The 17,019-nt window shown below is 40.8% G+C and overlaps 1 protein-coding gene across 1 annotated transcript; it reads right to left on the minus strand.

The window, feature by feature from the left end:
• Positions 1-6,117: 6,117 nt before the first annotated feature.
• On the minus strand, positions 6,118-14,153 carry TSPAN6 (tetraspanin 6). The gene is made up of 9 exons (XM_006210252.4): positions 14,111-14,153; positions 10,534-11,021; positions 9,359-9,547; positions 9,006-9,080; positions 8,204-8,302; positions 7,827-7,961; positions 7,421-7,504; positions 6,743-6,848; positions 6,118-6,338 (listed from the first exon to the last, which is right to left on the minus strand). Exons 2-8 carry the CDS (start codon positions 10,618-10,620, stop codon positions 6,780-6,782), a joined length of 738 nt encoding a protein of 245 aa, XP_006210314.1. The 5' UTR covers positions 10,621-11,021; positions 14,111-14,153; the 3' UTR covers positions 6,118-6,338; positions 6,743-6,779.
• Positions 14,154-17,019: the final 2,866 nt, after the last annotated feature.

Consider the following 17,019-nt stretch of genomic DNA (forward strand, 5'->3'; position numbering starts at 1 on the left):
GAAAACACATGTCCATACAAAGACTTGCATGGAAATGTTCCCAGGAGCATTATTCACAATAGCCAAATTGGAAACACTCTTAAATGTCCACCAACTGGCAAATGAATAAACAAATATGGTATATCCACACAATGGAATACTATTCAGGAATAAAAAGGAATAGACTACATCCATGTTACATCATGGATGAAACTTTAAAACATTTTGTGAAGTGAAAGAGACACAAGAGACCATATACTGTATGATTCCATTTATATGTACTGTCTAGAAAAAGGCAAACCTATGGAGACAAAGTAGATTAATGCTTGCCTAGGGTGGGAACAAGAATTAATTCTATGTGAACATGAGGGATCTCATTGTGCGAATGAAAATGATCTATAATTGATTAAATCACTGGATACACTTGAAATGGATGAATTTTATAATACATAAAATATATCTCAGTGAACTTTTAAAAGAATTGTAGCTAACAATCTTGGCAAATCCAAATACTAATGTATGTATCTTGCCAATGAAACGGTTCTCCTGTTTTTCTCATTCCTTATACTACATATTGTCTCCATAAAGCTATGTTTATGGTAAAGAGTCTGCTAAGATTTTTTTTCCACTACTCTCCTCAAAAATGCAAGTTCTACTAGACAAAAATAGTAACATTCTCAAAGAAAATATACTCAAACTGTGTTTCAACATTTTTTTAACTTGGTTAAATATAATGCCATTAGATGTTTGTACTTTGGGTTACCAATGCTTTAAGAGATTGTTAGCACTTTAAGAAAGCTGTGACAAATATGTATATATTTGGTGGAAAACATTCTTATGTATATAAACATGATGAAAATGTAGCTAACATTTATATAGCACTTAATATGTACCATATACTGTGTTAAGTGCTTAGCATGTAGCAAGTCATTTAATCCTCATAACAGCCCTATGCAGTAGGTAATACTATTTATTCCTTTTTCATAAATTAGGAAACCAAGGCACAGAGAGTTTTGGTGACTTGCCAAAGAGCACACAGCCAGTAATTCGTAGAGATGGGGAATCCAAACCGTCAGTCTGGGTCCACAGTCTGTGATCTTGACCATGGCTTCCATTTGTGGGAGAGAAAAATGAAAGAATATATGAATATACTTGTGTATGGTAATATGTAGAAGGAATCACAAGGAACTTAGATCAGTATTTCCTTCTGGGAAGTGGGAATGAGGGTGGACAGGACAGGGAGACAAATTGATTACTTGATACCACTTTGACCTCTGAATTTTTATCCATTTTCTAATTCGTGTATTCATTTTGTAGATAAGAAATGTCTGTTTCTAAATCAAAATATTGGTTATCTTTGATTTGTCAGGTTTTTACATTGTTAATTTTCCCAAAACTTTTAGATATTTTCTGAATTCTTCCAGCTATGTCTTTGGGCCAAGTTCTCTAATAATTACCATGACACGTTTTCTGTTACGTCTCATTCTGCCAACGTCAGAGGCCCGGGATGAGGTCACGGCCAAGAAGAGTCACGGTGGAGGCTGAGGAAGACTAGATGAAAGAAGGGCCTGGGTTGCTGACTCGCCTGCTTGGGCCAGACTGTGACTGGCTGGATTCAAGGCTTCAGTGAGCTGTGGTGTGCAGCTCTGAATTCCCTAGATGCTCAGGGGCCCACCACGGGGGCTGGCAGTCTTGGAAATTGCTGCTATCCTGTGGAGGGATAGATTATCTGCCTGCATGTGCACATGTGCAAACAAACCCATTTAACAAAAGCCTGCATTTGGATTTGTGCCTACCGGGTGGAGAGTGATTGCCTCCAGCATGTGTGTGTGTGTCTGTGTAGCAGAGGTTTGGGTTTGGGGGGGATGTTTTTTCCATTTAATATTTAAAGATATTCACAAGAGAATACATTATGAAAGCAGCTGAGTGTTGTGGAGTGTCTTTACTAACATAGGAACTATTAGCTTATGGATTTTAGGGAGCCTTTGACCCTGTGACAAGATGCTTACAAGAAAATGGGAGGAGTTAATGCTTAGACTGTGACTCTTTGTCATCATTTTTTTTAGTTCAATAATATTGTGGAGGCAGGTAGTAACAACAGATGTGTTTGTTTTTATTATGCACTAATTGTATACTAACACCCTACAAGAGCATATTGTGAGAAAATAGGATACTCTTTTTCATCAGGGCTTTCTTTTCAAAGATTTCTATTCAATAAAGACAGAATTTTTTTTTCTTATTCCTGTTCTCTGGCCACAGACCAGGGTCACATAATCTCCAGAGCCTTTTTGTTATTAAGATGCAGCAAAATTCAAAGAAAGAAGCATGGGCTTCAGAGTCAGACAGACTGAATTTCAAATCCTAGATCTGCTACTTACTAGCTGTGTGAGCTTGGACAAGTTATTTAACTTAAACTTCAGCTTTCTGGTGGTTTTTCTGAGAAAATGAGGCTAGCTCTGCCTCCTTGCACAGGGTAGTGGATTGAAGCACCTTACACGATGTCCAGCCGTTACTAAGTACTTAGTGAACTTTAGTTTTCTTACCTTCCCTGGGCGCAGGGGGAGGGGAGAGAAACTGAGTAGGAAAAATAATTCTTTGCAAAAGGTCTACTTTCTCTTAGATGCCATTTTCCTGCTAAGGGAGGTCATGACATGCACTTAAGAGTGAAAATGTATGGATGCCGTCCCTCACCTCTCAAAATCATATACCGTACCCCATGTGTGTTGCTCTGTGTACATAAAGCTACTCTGCCTTTCCAGTGATGATGCTGAGTGGTTGTATTACCTGTGCTGTGTACACCCATCTGTGAGCTGATCATCCAGGCAAACACCATGCCAATTTGATTTGCTTTGAGGATGTTGCTCCCAGGATTATCATTTCCCAGCAAAGGTGGTGAGAAATTTGTTGGAAAAGCGACGTCTTTACAAGTCACTACTTCAATTTTTTTTTAATAAAAACTTTGAGGATGTGGTAATGAGAGCACCATCAGATCAAGTATGACAGTCCTACCCAAAGAACTCGTGTTTGCCCGATAACAGAATCTATGATAAACTCTCAGAGCACCTGGCCTGTTTTCCCCAATTCCCACTGGGGAACCAGTTCATTGAACATCAAATGTGCCTACTATCCATGGACTATGTTATAGGAGGGGTTTGGAATTTTTAAGTGCTCAGAATGTTAAGCTTTGGGGTGCTGGAGGGGGATACAAGCAAGCCACAATTACCAACACAGAACTCAGCTGCGCACCCAGAGAACTGGTCGTTAAGCCTGATGATCACCTACATTCAGTTCCTCCAAGGTCAGCCTAACCTAAGAGCAGAAAGCCAAACGCCAACCTTCGGGAGTCGCCACGCTTGAAAAGTAAGAGGCAATTAAAACAGCAAAATAAATGAGAAAGAGCAGTAAAAGGGAAGAAAAGCAGGATATTACAAGGTCAAAACAAAAACCAAGAATCTTCAGTAGCATCATATGTAGCAAGGAGCTCAAAAAAGAGAAGCAGCCAAAAGTGATTTGTCCAGGAGGAAGTTAGCAGTGGTTTCTGAGGTTAAGTGGTTTCTGACTGGGCAGGTGGTTTCTGTTATATAAACAGTGGCTTGTATGGAATGAGCTATGGAGATCAACAACTTATTTCACACAGAACATTAAGAAGCTATTATAATTAGATTCACTCACTCATTCATTTCATTAGCATTTGCTATGCTCTTACAAGGGCCTAAACTACTAAGCTCCACGGGGTAGGGGCATCTAACAGAAAGCCATCATTAAATCACAACGGCTTCTCTCTCACAAGGAATCTGGGTGAAGTCTTAGGCCCACGGCTCAAAAATGAAAGTCTCATTTCCCTGAAACTGTTTCAATTTGTGTATTCTTTAGGGCCTTTTATTTTCCTTTTTGAATTAAAAAAGTTTGGTTTGCCACAACACAGGCAGAGTGTCAACCTTGTTTTTGTTTTTTATTTGTTTTGTAGGGGGAGGTAGTTAGGTTTATTTGTGTATTTTTTAATTGATTTTTGTGTGTGTGTGGAGATACTGGGGATTGAACCCAGGACCTTGTGCATGCTAAGCATGCGCTCTACCACTGAGCTAGACCCTCCCCTAAAGTGTCAACCTTGAAAGGCAAAAAACAAAACACAACAAAATCAAATCTCAGTGTAGCTTATGTATGCTGTGAGGAACGGTAGTTACAACTTGTGTTAGTTTTTTGCTATAATACAAACAAAAGTTTCCTCAGTTTCACACACACACAAATGCATATATGGCTTTGCCTCTCATATTTTAGTCAGTTTTTATTAAAATAAATTTTGCATCGCTGGCAAAGTACCAACTTGGATTCTGACAGGAGGTTAAAAACATCAAGTCTGAAAGAATCTTGTGTGAGCTCTGAGGAAAAACAGAAATGGCATTTACGCCTTGTATTAGGGACTTATTTTCCATAAAAGTTTGATGCTACAACATAAAAACCCAACCCCTCACAGGAATAGGCCAAAGCTGCCAAGCTTTCCACACTTTCAGAAAATACACGCATGGAGCTCTGCGGAGCTCAGAGCCGCCGTGCAGTGGGCAGCCCTGTGCCTGGAAGTGAGACAGCCCGCAAGGCAGCTTTGGCACATCGCGAAGGTGGTGATGAATTTTACAGTCCAATGTGCACACGCACACCTTAGCTAGAAGGGACTTTTGTAACAGGCCATCCAAAGTAAACCCCCCTTAAAAGTAAATACACAGACCCACCTTAAGGGCGACGCGTGGTGTTTTTTCTCTTCCTACTTCCCATATTTCCTGTTTTTTTTTCTTTTTAATAACGAGGAAAAACTTTTAACTTTTTTAAAAACTAAAGAAAAATTTAAGATTCTTCTAGGCCACCCTAGTGAAAACTACCTATTTGAAAATTGTTCTGATTAGCCTTTAAATCCTTCTTTAGCTTCACTAATTCCAATAACTCTTGATTCTCCACATTTGGAAAGCCACTCTTTTTCAATTGTTTTATCGCTATACTTTATGTCAAGACTCACTCATCAAATGTTTTAATGGAGAATATCCTTTCTCTGCAGTACCTCCAAGTATTTTAAAACATGTAACTCAAAATTCATTATTAATCTTATTTAACTAGTAGTTTTTGTCCACTCTCCTTTCCCCTTTACCAAAATTCAAGGACTGAGGATGTGAGAGATGAACTACATTCTACTGATGGATACATAAAGAAACCCAAAACCAAAGGATTCCTCCATTTCAACTTGAACTTTATTAATTTCCTTATAACCCTGAAGGTACAGGTTACATACATCTCTCCTTATTCAACTTCTTAAAGTATTACAATCAAAAATGTCTGGTCTCCAGGAGAATGCTAAGCATGTGCTTATTTCATAGCAAGGAATGTCATCCTTTCACAGGGAACAATTTTTGTAAACAGGGACTTTTTTTAAAATCAGAGCCAAGACCTCAGTTTTACATTTCGTATCTACAACTGTACTCCAAGTAGAAATGTGGGGCTTAGCTTTCTCAGTGGAAAACAACCACCCAACAGATTTCCTACAATTTAAACATAATTTACAATAAAACACTATTTATTGTGTAAAAGGTTTATATTTATTAATCAAAGGCACAAAGCAAAACTAAGACTATGAAAGTTAACCTTAATAATGACAATTAAGTCATAGCAACCTGGTAAAGAAAGACCAGCTAAAGCTAATAAAGGAGTTGCTTCAAATTCCTAAGGAAAATACAATGACTGACACCATTAGTAATTAGAACATTTCAAACAATAGGGAAAATATAAACATCGATAAACACCTTATTTTGGAGGCAAAGAAATGTAAAGTGTTCACTGTGTTGTAGCCTGTGGTATGTATCATAGAGGACTGGTTATGCCTTTCAGTCTTGGGTGCCTTAGAGATCAGAGATGGTTACCATCTTGGGTGTTATCCAACTACTGGCTGGAATTAAATGACACAATGTGACTCTGTTTATCAGCAGAACAGGGACGAATGAAAACATTTTAACTTCTTGATGCAAATTATACAATCAAACCAGATAACCTAGGCTGGGAAAGGGCCAGTTTGGAGGGATCAATTTTCAAACACATTACATCACAGTGCCTTTCAAGGGCCCCACATAGAAAAAAAAAGTCAAGAGGAACACAGTATTGCTTCATTTACAATTTATTAAGCTCTTCCAGTGTTTCAGAGTGGTATGGGGATTTCAATGATCTAACATGAATGGGACAAAAGGTGGACTATAACATGAGGCTAATGTCTTGATCGAATCAGGCTACTGGTGCGACTTTTCAAACTATTGGTAGGAGAATTCAGGATTCCAGCCAGGCGATTTTGTAAGTTACAGGGTTGGGGGGGGGGTGTCAATGTCCTAAAATGAAAGAAAGATTTACTTGTAACCCAAATTTCAATATCTGGATTCATTTGCACACATTCTAATCTATTCTGCTAATAAAGATCTTCACGTGTTCCTGGTCAGTGGCTCAGTTCTCACCTCTTACCATGTTTATGGCTCTAGGTCTAAATTTGTTAGAAAGGGGACCACTTAGGATCTTTAGGCCGACACAGGTAGGTAAACCCAGAGAGGCCCTTCTGTCCCTTTTGGCCATGACCTGTATTTTGAGGCCTGATGTGCCTATGCAGTGCTGACACAGTACCAACAATATTTGGATGCACTACTGGACGTGACACCTTGGCAAACTCAGTACATGAATCATGTGTACAAGCTGAAGTAAACACCAACACTGACAGAGTTAAGGACCAAAATGAACGTACCTTAACATTGTAGAGGAATTGGCCCGTGTTATGTTGGTTACACTATCTCATACTGGTTATTTGTTATGGCGCGAGAGAGGCAGTAGGCTAGAAAGATTCCAATCAGCTGGAAATAAAATGCAAGCAAAATTACACACACATACCTCACTGCTAATTTCCTCCCTTAAGTTTTTTCTAGACAGCAATATTTGCTACTCTGCAGCACCTAGATCATATGCAAAGCATAGAAGTGAAGTAAAATCTCCGACTATGAAAGCAGACATTCTCTTGGACAACCTAGAGCAGTGCTGTAATGATGAAAACACTCCATAACACCTGTGCTGTCCAACACAGGGGCCACTAGCCACATATGGCTTCTGGGCACTTCGAATGGGACTGAGGTAACTGAGGAGCCAAGATTCTAATTTAATAATTATAATTTCTGAAAGGTGGCTAGTGGCTATTTTATTAGACAGTGCAGATTCAGAAATATACCTAAGAGGGCACCAGGTCTTAGAGCACTCTGTAGTTGTGGAAAATGTAAGATCCAAGATAAAAAATTGGAATGAAAATAGCAAAAATTTCTATACTGTGATGAGCTACTGAGAGTTCTGTGAAAATGTGGAAGCCTTCAAAGTGGAAATCTTGTAGCTTACACCTATAAGAGTGATGAAACATTTCCGAACCACAAGGACTTACCTGAAAACAAGCCACTCCAAAGGAAATTCCTGCGACGACTCCCATTTCTGACTCTATAATGGTCATCACCTTTATAAAACAACCCTAATGGAAGAGAAATTTACAAAAACATCAAGTTTTTTGTCTTAGTTCTTAGTTTTTATGTTATCTTTCTTTTATTAACTTTTTACTCTTTCATATAACAATTCCTGTCTCCTTGCACAGTGCTCTTGAAAGAAGTTTGAGGAACAGAAGTTCAACCTTTTGGATTATGCATTTAAGTGTTACTTGCTAGCTGTGGAAACTCAAGTCACAAATTTTCTGAGCTTCAGTTTCCTCATTTATTCAATGAAAATAACACCTGCCCTGCTTCATTTCCAATTAAGTGTATTGTGAGTAAAAATTTAAAATTTTTTTTCCTCCTTACTTCATTGTTGACTTTATCTGCATCTCTCTGAGGAGAACAATCTTTAAGTTTACAGCAGCTCTTGGGAAATCCTTTTTCTAAGTAATAATTAGTATTCTTCCAATCTCTATAGTCGGTGACACCACAACAATGTAACTGAAAAAAAAATCCAACCAAAGCATTTATAATTACAACTTTGTAGTCAAACAGTTAAACCATCATCTTATTATACTCAATGATCTCTATTGGCATTATAATTCAAGAAATGAACGCTTGTTTCTAACATCAAGAGTGACATCTTTGGACTGGCCTTACTTTCCATTGGTACTAACAGTAGGCAGATGTTCCCCTCTTGAGAAGCCACCAACAACAACCACTTACCACCTATGACCACTTACCGTATTTTGAATCTTGTCTACTGCATCACTTCTATAATCTCCCGTAACGTTATACTGCTTTAAAGCTTTCTCATAATTATTCTTAAAGCTGTTCTTAATCTACAGCAAAGAAACACAAGGCTAATAAACAAAGATTCTAGAGTGTTCTTTTTGTTTCTAGGTCAAATAAGAAATTCCCACATCTGACCAATGGTCATATCTTTGACAACAGCAACGTTTCTAAGGTCCAATCCTGTCCTCTAGGTGATAAGAGTTTAGCTAAGGGGACGACTAAGCAAAACATTCCAGTAAAAGATGATAGCCACTAAAGTTCAAAGTGCTATAGGAGCATGTATTTATTAAAGTGGCAGCTCTGTACTGCTGCATCCCCTCCCACCCCCAATATCTTTCTCCACTTTAAAGTGAGTACACATTTGACTTCCATGGAATTTTTAAGCTACAAAATCATACTCTGGGAGACTGCACTACCACTTAGTGAAACACTGCTATAGATGACCTTCAGTCCTCACTGAATAACTTCCTAACCCCAGGGTCAGCAGAGAGTAATCCTGATTGCTAATTCAATATTAATGATTTGCATTAAGTATATCCATTTTGTATTATCAATTTCATGCTTTAAATAAGTTGTACTATGTCCATTTTAGGTACTTACACACAGAAAAATGACTGGAAATACATGTAATTATGGGTACCTTTCATTTTCTTGGGTGATTATCAGTCTTCATCAAAAAAGTGGGCTAGACTTAATTTTTTACAAGAAAGCCGTTACTGTCAGCTACTGAGTTCCCAAACTCAGGCTTACCTCATGTCTGAAAACAAATCCTACGATGGCAGCGACCAGTTCGACCAAAAAAATGAGAGTCAAAAACATTGCATACTGTGGGATTAAAAAAAAAGTCCAAGTCAGCAAATAAGATACATCACAGCTGCAAAGGGAGTCAAAGAAAAAAAAATTGTCTGCTCAATCAGTTCAGCATGTTTTTATTGAAAAGGGCAGGGAAAATACAACAAATGTGGAAACTGGCAGCTAAGGTAAGTTTTCATAGGGAAGAGGAAAAATCAAAAAAGGCCACATCTAGCTCCAAGAAACAAAGCTTACAGCACATAAGCCTGGTTCAAAAACCAACAACCAATTCTAGGAAAACAAGAACTCACCAGTTTTAGCATCCATGCAGAAGCTCGGCAGGTAGCAAAACAGCCGAAGGTGCCCAAAAGAATAATGACAGTGCCAGTGCCGATGAGCACGAAGGGGACATTGGTGGCCTTCTCATTTAAAAGCGAGAAATAATTCTCTAGGCTCACCTTCCCCCAAATGCCAACGGCAAGAAGGATAACGCCAGTGATCTACGTGGGAAGTCAGAGAATAGAAAGTTACTCGCTGTATACAGCAGCATCTTCAAACCACAAACCACTAGGTGTTTAAGAAACAATAGATGTGAGAATTGATTAAGCCGCCTGTGGCCAGTGCTCTGGCCGGGATGTGGCAGACAAGACACAGGGGGTTAGGATGGAGAGCTGCACAGAAGGACAGGCCTTGATCAATCCACACGCTGGATCACTAGGTAGCCCAGGTAACCAGGACAAAACCAGGGGGGCAGCTAAAGAGAGCATCTTGAGAAAATTCTTAATCTGATTTTTTTTTTTTTTGCCCTAGGGCTGAAAACTTACTTAACTGTTTTACTCCCGCCTTAGAAAGAAAACTCTCCCAGAGATGGAGCGGGGAATGGGCGAGAGGGTGGGGGTGGGGGTGGGGGCGGGGTTGGAATGTTTCTAGGAGTTCCAGAAACTTTCCCCTTCCTCCCCAGTTCAGGGATGAGCACAGGGTACAAAGGGATGGTACACAAAGAAAGTCCAAGGATAGATTGGCGGGAGTGCAGCCATTACCATACTTACCTGCGAAATACTTCATACCTCCTATGAAGCAGTGAAAAGAAAGAGACTATTATGCAAGCAAGCTCCCCCAGGGGCTGGGCAAGCTTTGCCCCTGAATGGGCCAGGGACACTCTCTGGGCGTGGGGGAGCGGGGTGGGGGTTAACTCCCTTCCTCGCCCCCCGCACGAATTCGCATGCGAGGCACGTCTGGGTCGCGGCTCAGCTTCTCGGCTGCCGTTGCCCGACATCCCGACCCTGGTGCGGGCGAGATGCCCGAGTTCGAGCCCCAGCAATTCGTCTACAGCGCCGGGGTCCTAGCTGCGACCGCCACCCCCACCCCCACCCCACCCCCGCCCCTCCTCCACCCGCGATCCGAGCTCCCTCCGCTCGGGGTCACACCAACCCCACCGACCCAAGCCCACAATCCCCTCCCATCCCCGGGCGTCTCCGTCTCTCACCCAGAAGATGAATGTGTAGATCAAAAGGACGCTCTTGAAACATGTGATCACCGGCTTGGTCTGCAGCCTCCGAGATGGGGACGCCATGACTAGCCCAAGACCCTGCCCCGCCGCGCCAGGCGATCGGAACAGAGCGAGCGAGGCGCGGAGTCCCCGAATCTCCCCGGAAACTGCCGAAAAGTTACGAGCGTCTGCAACTGAGAAGAGCCGGAAACACCGTAGTTTTCTAGAGGGTAAAGTCCGGGAGGCCGTCCGGAAAGGAACGACAATTTCCGAGCGCCCCCTGCCGAAGGTTACCGAAAACTATATACAAAGGTTGTAGTGTCGGAAATTTCTTGGGTCTTCAAACGGAGCTTGCTTAATTTTTAGGCTGAAGGAATCTTTCCCGCCCCTTAACCCTCCCCCTGCCCTTATAACTTATCATATTATGTTTCTATCATCAGCAGCGCCAGCAGCGCTGAGATTCGGCCTCGACGGCCCTTAGTGCCCTAGAGGGAAAAAAAGAAATATAAGGAGGTTAAGAGTGACCTAAAAATATTTTATGACATCACAAAATACTCACAAGAAATATCTTCCCAAAGAGTAAGAGAAGCGGGTTGCTAAACGATACGTGCAGTCACATGTTCTCAGACAAAAACCCAAGTGCACTTTACGTGAGTGGTGAAATTACGCTGATTTTTTCCCCCTCACTTATTTTGTGCTTCTCAGTTTTGAACATTGTTTTATGCGGTGGGAAGGGGGTATAAGAATGAATGGATTATGGGAAATAATCACTTGTTGACAGAATTCCAAAGGTAGGAGAGAATTCAAGTCCTAGAACTTGAGACTATGTGTTCCTAAGGAGTTAAACTGAATAGGAATGAATCATCAGAAAGTTTCCTGTCCCATATGTCCACAGACAGCCTGAGTCAACCTTTGTGCTAGAATTGAATTAAAAAAAGAAAAACCCAGCCCTTTCACAGTCTCCTAAACACTAGTAATAAAACGTTCTTTTTGTTTTGTTTGAGGCTTGACTAAGTGTAAAAACTGGTCTCCAGATAGTTGAGAGGCCTAGAAAACTTGGATTATGCAAATCAGCAGAGCCAACTAGGTTAAAGTTCTTTGATTCATCTATAAAAAAAGGGATGTCTCTATTTCATAAAGGATGTATAGACAAAGGATTTATGTACCCAGCCCACAGGAATAAGTGCATACATTTGAGCTATAGATACAATAGGTTGATTCCATGTCTCTCATTAAAGGGGAAAAAAGAAATGAGCCCATTGTTTCCTGCTTTCTAGCACCATTTAGGCTTCACGAGTGACCAAATGAGCCATTCAAATTGCCCTCAATTTAAATAGGTCATTTAACTTCTCACGAGAACCTCAGGATAGGGATGTCTTTTTCAACAATTAAGGTTTGGTTTCTCAACTAAAGTATAAGCTCTCTGAGAGAAGAGACTGAGTGTCAAATGTGTGTGTGTTATTTCCAGAGTGGTAGTAATCCCTCTAATTGAAGACAGTATCAGTTCCCTACCCAACCCATTACATCATCATTGACACAAGCATAACATCACAAATGGGCATTTACTGTATTGCTATTGCAAAAAGTCCTGCACTAGGGAAAAGGAGGTGGCTGCCTAAACTTTTTTGCCTGAAACCTTGCTTTCAGTATATACCACAGAACCAGAAAACAGGAAAGTTCCATTGACTTGGTCACACAGAACTTCCCTGTGCTTCAAATATTGACCTAGGACCAGCTCCTGTAACACCATGCCAGATGTCTGAGGTCCAAGAGAGCAACTCTTGGAGAATTATCACACTGCCACACTTTATACTAAAATTTTATCCTAAAATTAGAAAAGCCTAGCACATAAATACCTGGAAATGGGTAAATGATACTTCTGTATACCTCATAAACAGCAAGGTCATCAGGAAATACAGCAGACATTGACTTTTAAAGTGCCACTTGTGCCATGGCTACGGGAACTGAGGTTGAGGGGCTCTGAGTATACACCAGGCTATCTCCCTTGGCTACACATTGCTACCTGAGGGGTTCTTGTATTAGAACAAAAAACTATCGACGGAAGTCTTACTAACTTCTTGTCACCTTAAATGGAAGTTTCCTCTGAAGCTTAGGTTTGTACCATGTCCTGAAAGGGATTTTCATTGTGAGCCTGAGAGCAAATAAATATTTGTGTCTGAAGAAAAAAAAAACAGTCAAAGCGAAAGCCACATCTTATTTCCAAGAATGTGTTGATTTTCCTCCTCTCCCTTCCTCTGCCACTCACAACGCTGCTTTGTTTGAATAACAGTCAGTGCCAAATTAAACCAAAAGCTGACATGGAACTTAATATTCCTATGGCCGCAACACCTTGCACCAGTGCCTCCCAGCCTGCTCCACCTCCCCCCTCCCCCGTTGCCATGCCACCAAACCCAGAAGTTCAGTTCAGTTCAAATTTAGGCCTGGGTCTGGGTCCAAACCCAGACAAAGTGGTATCTAATCCCATCTAAGCAGTGTAAGAAGTGATTCTCTAGGTCATAAGATAGATTTATTCTTTAAAGTATTCATATTGACTATAATATTGAGCAGTGACTAGGTACCAACCACTGTTGCTAAGCAACACGACATGTGTTACCTCATGCATACATCACAAAAGCCCTTATTGTGAGGTGGAGACTGCCACTGCCACATTTCACAGAGGAGGAGACAGGTTTAGAGAGGCTAAGTAACTGGCCTGGGACGAAGCCCTGGCAACTTCTGTTTCCCACATGAGAAATGGGGCCCACTCTGTGATGAGACATGGCCGCCTCTGGACAAACAGCTGTCTTGGCTGGGAATAACCTCAGCCGAGACAGCTGTTCTCAGACATTTAGCCACAAACAAGGGCTCTTTGGAGCCCCTGAAGCACAAGAATCTCAATGGTTTCCCCAATTCTGCCTTGTGCTTGGGGATTTTTGTTAAATTTTACTTTTGCCTTCACTCAATAGCCCAAATCACTTAGGAAGTCACCCTGCCCCCGGTTCCAGAACGGCGAAGTAGAGAATTCAATAATTTTTCTGGTTCAACCTCTTACTTTTTCCCTCTTTCTGATCACTAAAATGTATGCTTGATGTCAAAAAGGTAGGGCAAAAGAAACTTACCTTAAGTATTGTTGCTGCTTGTTTTACATTCAATATTTAGAGATTTGTGTCCCTTCCCTATTAAGTTCTATAACCTTTGAGATTAGGTTTTAAATGTTTTTCTTTGGCATTTAAACAATGCCTCCTGCACCAAATATATCAGCTTATTTCCTATAGCTTTCCCAAAGTGAATTTTCTGTTCCACAATAGGCCAGTATTATTATCTCCCCCAATAAACAACATCTGTTCCCTACTCCCTCCCCACTCCCCAAACTCAAAATTCCTGCCCCACAACCTAAGGTTCAACTCAACCCCAATTCAATGAGACCGTCCCCAGCCCCCCAGCCCCCATCCACACACATACCTCTTTCTCTAACATCAGTGCTCATTAGTCTGAGCACTCACTCACAGTAACTCATACCCTTAGTCAGTTACTACCATACCTGCTTTGAGTACTTGCTTTCTTCTCTACTCACCTATCTTACATACTGCTGCCTACATATTAAGAAACTTCTGAGGAGCTAGTTTGGCAGGGCTCCTGCACCCCCTTTTATACTCTCCCAGCCCCCCTATGACATAATGCACAATTGTTGAGCTCATTTTGTGCTCAGCCAATCCCTGCTCAGCTCATTGGTCATAGCTGGCCTCTGAGGCCAACCACTTAGTAGTGACTCAAGGTTTGATTAATTAAATTAAATTAAAAACTAACTGTCTAAGCCATCCCAGTATCACACTGACACAAAACAGAAAAATTAAGTTGAGCTACTAGATAATGTCTTGGGATATTACTATTCCCTGTCTTAGGAACCAGTAAAAAGACATAAAGCTCTGTGCACAGAATACATCTTATCTCTTGTTCACATAATAATCTTACCATTTTCATTTTCTAATACCTTTTCTAGACTCCCTTCAACTACCTTTAGCTAAGTGCCTTCTACTTATTGTCTTAAAATCTCACATTTTACATTACAGCCATCAGATAAACATTTTAACAGAATTTAAACATCATCATTTAAAAAGATAATTCATATGTACAGTTTCAAAAATTAGTTTTCTGAATAGGAGTATCTTTCTCTTCCTAATGTCTCTTATGTATTCTCATTATTCCTTCTCTGAAATTCTCTTCTGTGTCTATTTTTTGATTCTTTTTTTTTCCATCTACTCTTTTCAGGTTCTCCATGAATCCTTCCCTCCTCTTCCAGCCCTGATCTTTCCTTTTTCAAAAAGGCCCATAATGTACAACTTGGGACACATGTAAATGAGAAATACTCCCCAACGGTATTAGTATTCACATTTCCACGTTAGTCCATTTTCTAAGAAAGTTGTTTCTAGTCTAGGCTTGTTAAGCTTTGTGGAGATCTCAGCTAGACAAGTCAGTTTCCATATCTAATATTTCTTAAAACGGTATCTTACTGACTACTGAGGGGCTTCATATTAAACTCTTAAAGTTGAAGATGGTACTGAACTTTAAGAACTTTTAAAATTTTATATTTGGATGGATGGATGTTATCAGTTTCTTTGTCTTTGTCTTATCTTTCCAACCAAATCATAGGGAGATGGCTTTTATTGAACTTTATGTAACTGCAGTGTCTAACATAGTGCTGTCCACACACAGTAGGTGCTGAAGAGGTGTTGGGTTTCTTAATTGACCCCACTTGTTTTGGGTAAGATTTTCATTTACCCATCCCAGTGCTTCATAGGGATACTGTCCCTCCTGTCTCATTTAACCTCTTACTTTGATCTCCCTATGATTTCCATAATCTTCCCCTTCACTTTCTTCTTTAACCTCTCTCTGTGACCCCTCTGTCCTGCTCCTTCCAGCTTTAAGTGGGACACAAGGCTTTATGCAGCCTCCTTATCTTAGCACGTGCTGGGCTCTGTGTTTGGTGCTAGGGGAATGAAGAAGACGAAGGCACAGTCCCTGCCCTCTGGGGACTCAGAGTCTAGTAGGGGATAGAAATGAGTCTGAGATGAACAGACTAGTATAGTAGGAGACAGAGCTTGTCATTGATCAACAGTGACAATAAGCATGATAAATCCTATAATTGAGACATGCATAAAGTGATATGATAGAAAAGGAAGGTGAAGTAAACCAGCTCTGGCTGGGGTGGGCTGAGGGAAGCTTCTCAGTAGCAAAAATGGATATGGTTTCAACAGGCCAGGGAAGAAGGGATACGGATACAGGGTAGAGTCAATATGTCTCGTCCCAGCCGCCATTGTGTGAAAGGAAGAGCAAGAAGTTCAGTGTGTCCAGAATGAAGAGTCATGGGGTGAATGTTTGAAACTAGGCTGAGGACATAGGGCAGGTTTGCTTGTACAGGGTATGGAATGCACTGCTAAGAGCTCAGACTGTCCTCTTTGCCAAGGGGGAGCTAATGAAGGGCTTTTTTAGAACGAAAACAATCCAAGTAGAATTTATCCCTCTGCTTACTCACTCTCCTCTCTCAACCTCTCTCTGTCCATCTCTCTCTCTCTCTCTCTGTCTCTCTCTCTCTCACACACACACACGCGCACTTAATCAATTCACTGTTTTCTAATATATAAGTTTAATGTAAACTCCTATATCTGATTTGAAGGGCCCCACAATCTGGCCCTATTATATTTATTCAACTTGGTTTCCTCCCCCCACCCCCGAGCCCTCTTATTGGTTAGCCTGCCCTCCCTCTGAGCTAACAGTGAGCACCTGTTGATGTCATCTCCCTTGCCTGAGAGCAGGCCAGGGCCCATGTCCACCAACAGAGTGCTCACACAGTCCTCATAGCATATACTTTATCTGGCCTTGTACAATTTTCTAATGGTTTGTGACCCCCTCCTCTCCCCTACTGGAACATAAACCCTCTGGGAGCTGGAGACTAAACTCCATAAGATCAGGAATCACACAGTTCTTACTCAGCATAGTCCCCTGGTTCTTAGCTTATAGTAGAGGCCTGATGAAGGTTAGTTCAGTAAACACACACAATTGTAATTAAGAACATTTTTGTTGAACGTCTGTCTCCTCCATTCCAGGAGGGCAAGGATTTATGTCCATTTTGCTCACTGATGTCTCTCAAGTACCTCGAACAGTGTGTGGCATATGATAGATGCTCAACAAATATTTGTTGAATCAATTATGGATTAGGATGTCAGGGACTTCATCCACCATTCTTAACATAGTAAATGCTTAATAAATTTATTGAATGAACGAGGCCAAGACCATGTCTTTGGCTTCTTTATACAATGATCACTCTTGAACATGTGGTAGATACTCAATATATATTTGTGATGGGTGGACTAGAAATGAAACATTTGCTACTGAAATTTTTATTATCATTAGCACAAATCTTCCCTTCATAACTGAGAAGGGGTTACCAATTTTCTTGCACACACAAGGAAGAAATCCTTTCTA

Source organism: Vicugna pacos, chromosome X (genome assembly GCF_048564905.1).
Source record: "Vicugna pacos chromosome X, VicPac4, whole genome shotgun sequence".
NCBI lineage: Eukaryota > Metazoa > Chordata > Mammalia > Artiodactyla > Camelidae > Vicugna > Vicugna pacos.

What these genes read in the sequence shown, in the direction of transcription:
- TSPAN6 (XM_006210252.4), bottom strand. Translation starts at nt 10,620, where the DNA reads ATGGCGTCCCCATCTCGGAGGCTGCAGACCAAGCCGGTGATCACATGT. An exon ending in TCTACACATTCATCTTCTGG is followed by an intron (nt 9,548 to 10,533) that starts GTGAGAGACGGA and finishes CTTCCCACGTAG; the next exon opens with ATCACTGGCGTTATCCTTCT. An exon ending in TTGGAGTGGCTTGTTTTCAG is followed by an intron (nt 6,849 to 7,420) that starts GTAAGTCCTTGT and finishes TTTTATTTCCAG; the next exon opens with CTGATTGGAATCTTTCTAGC.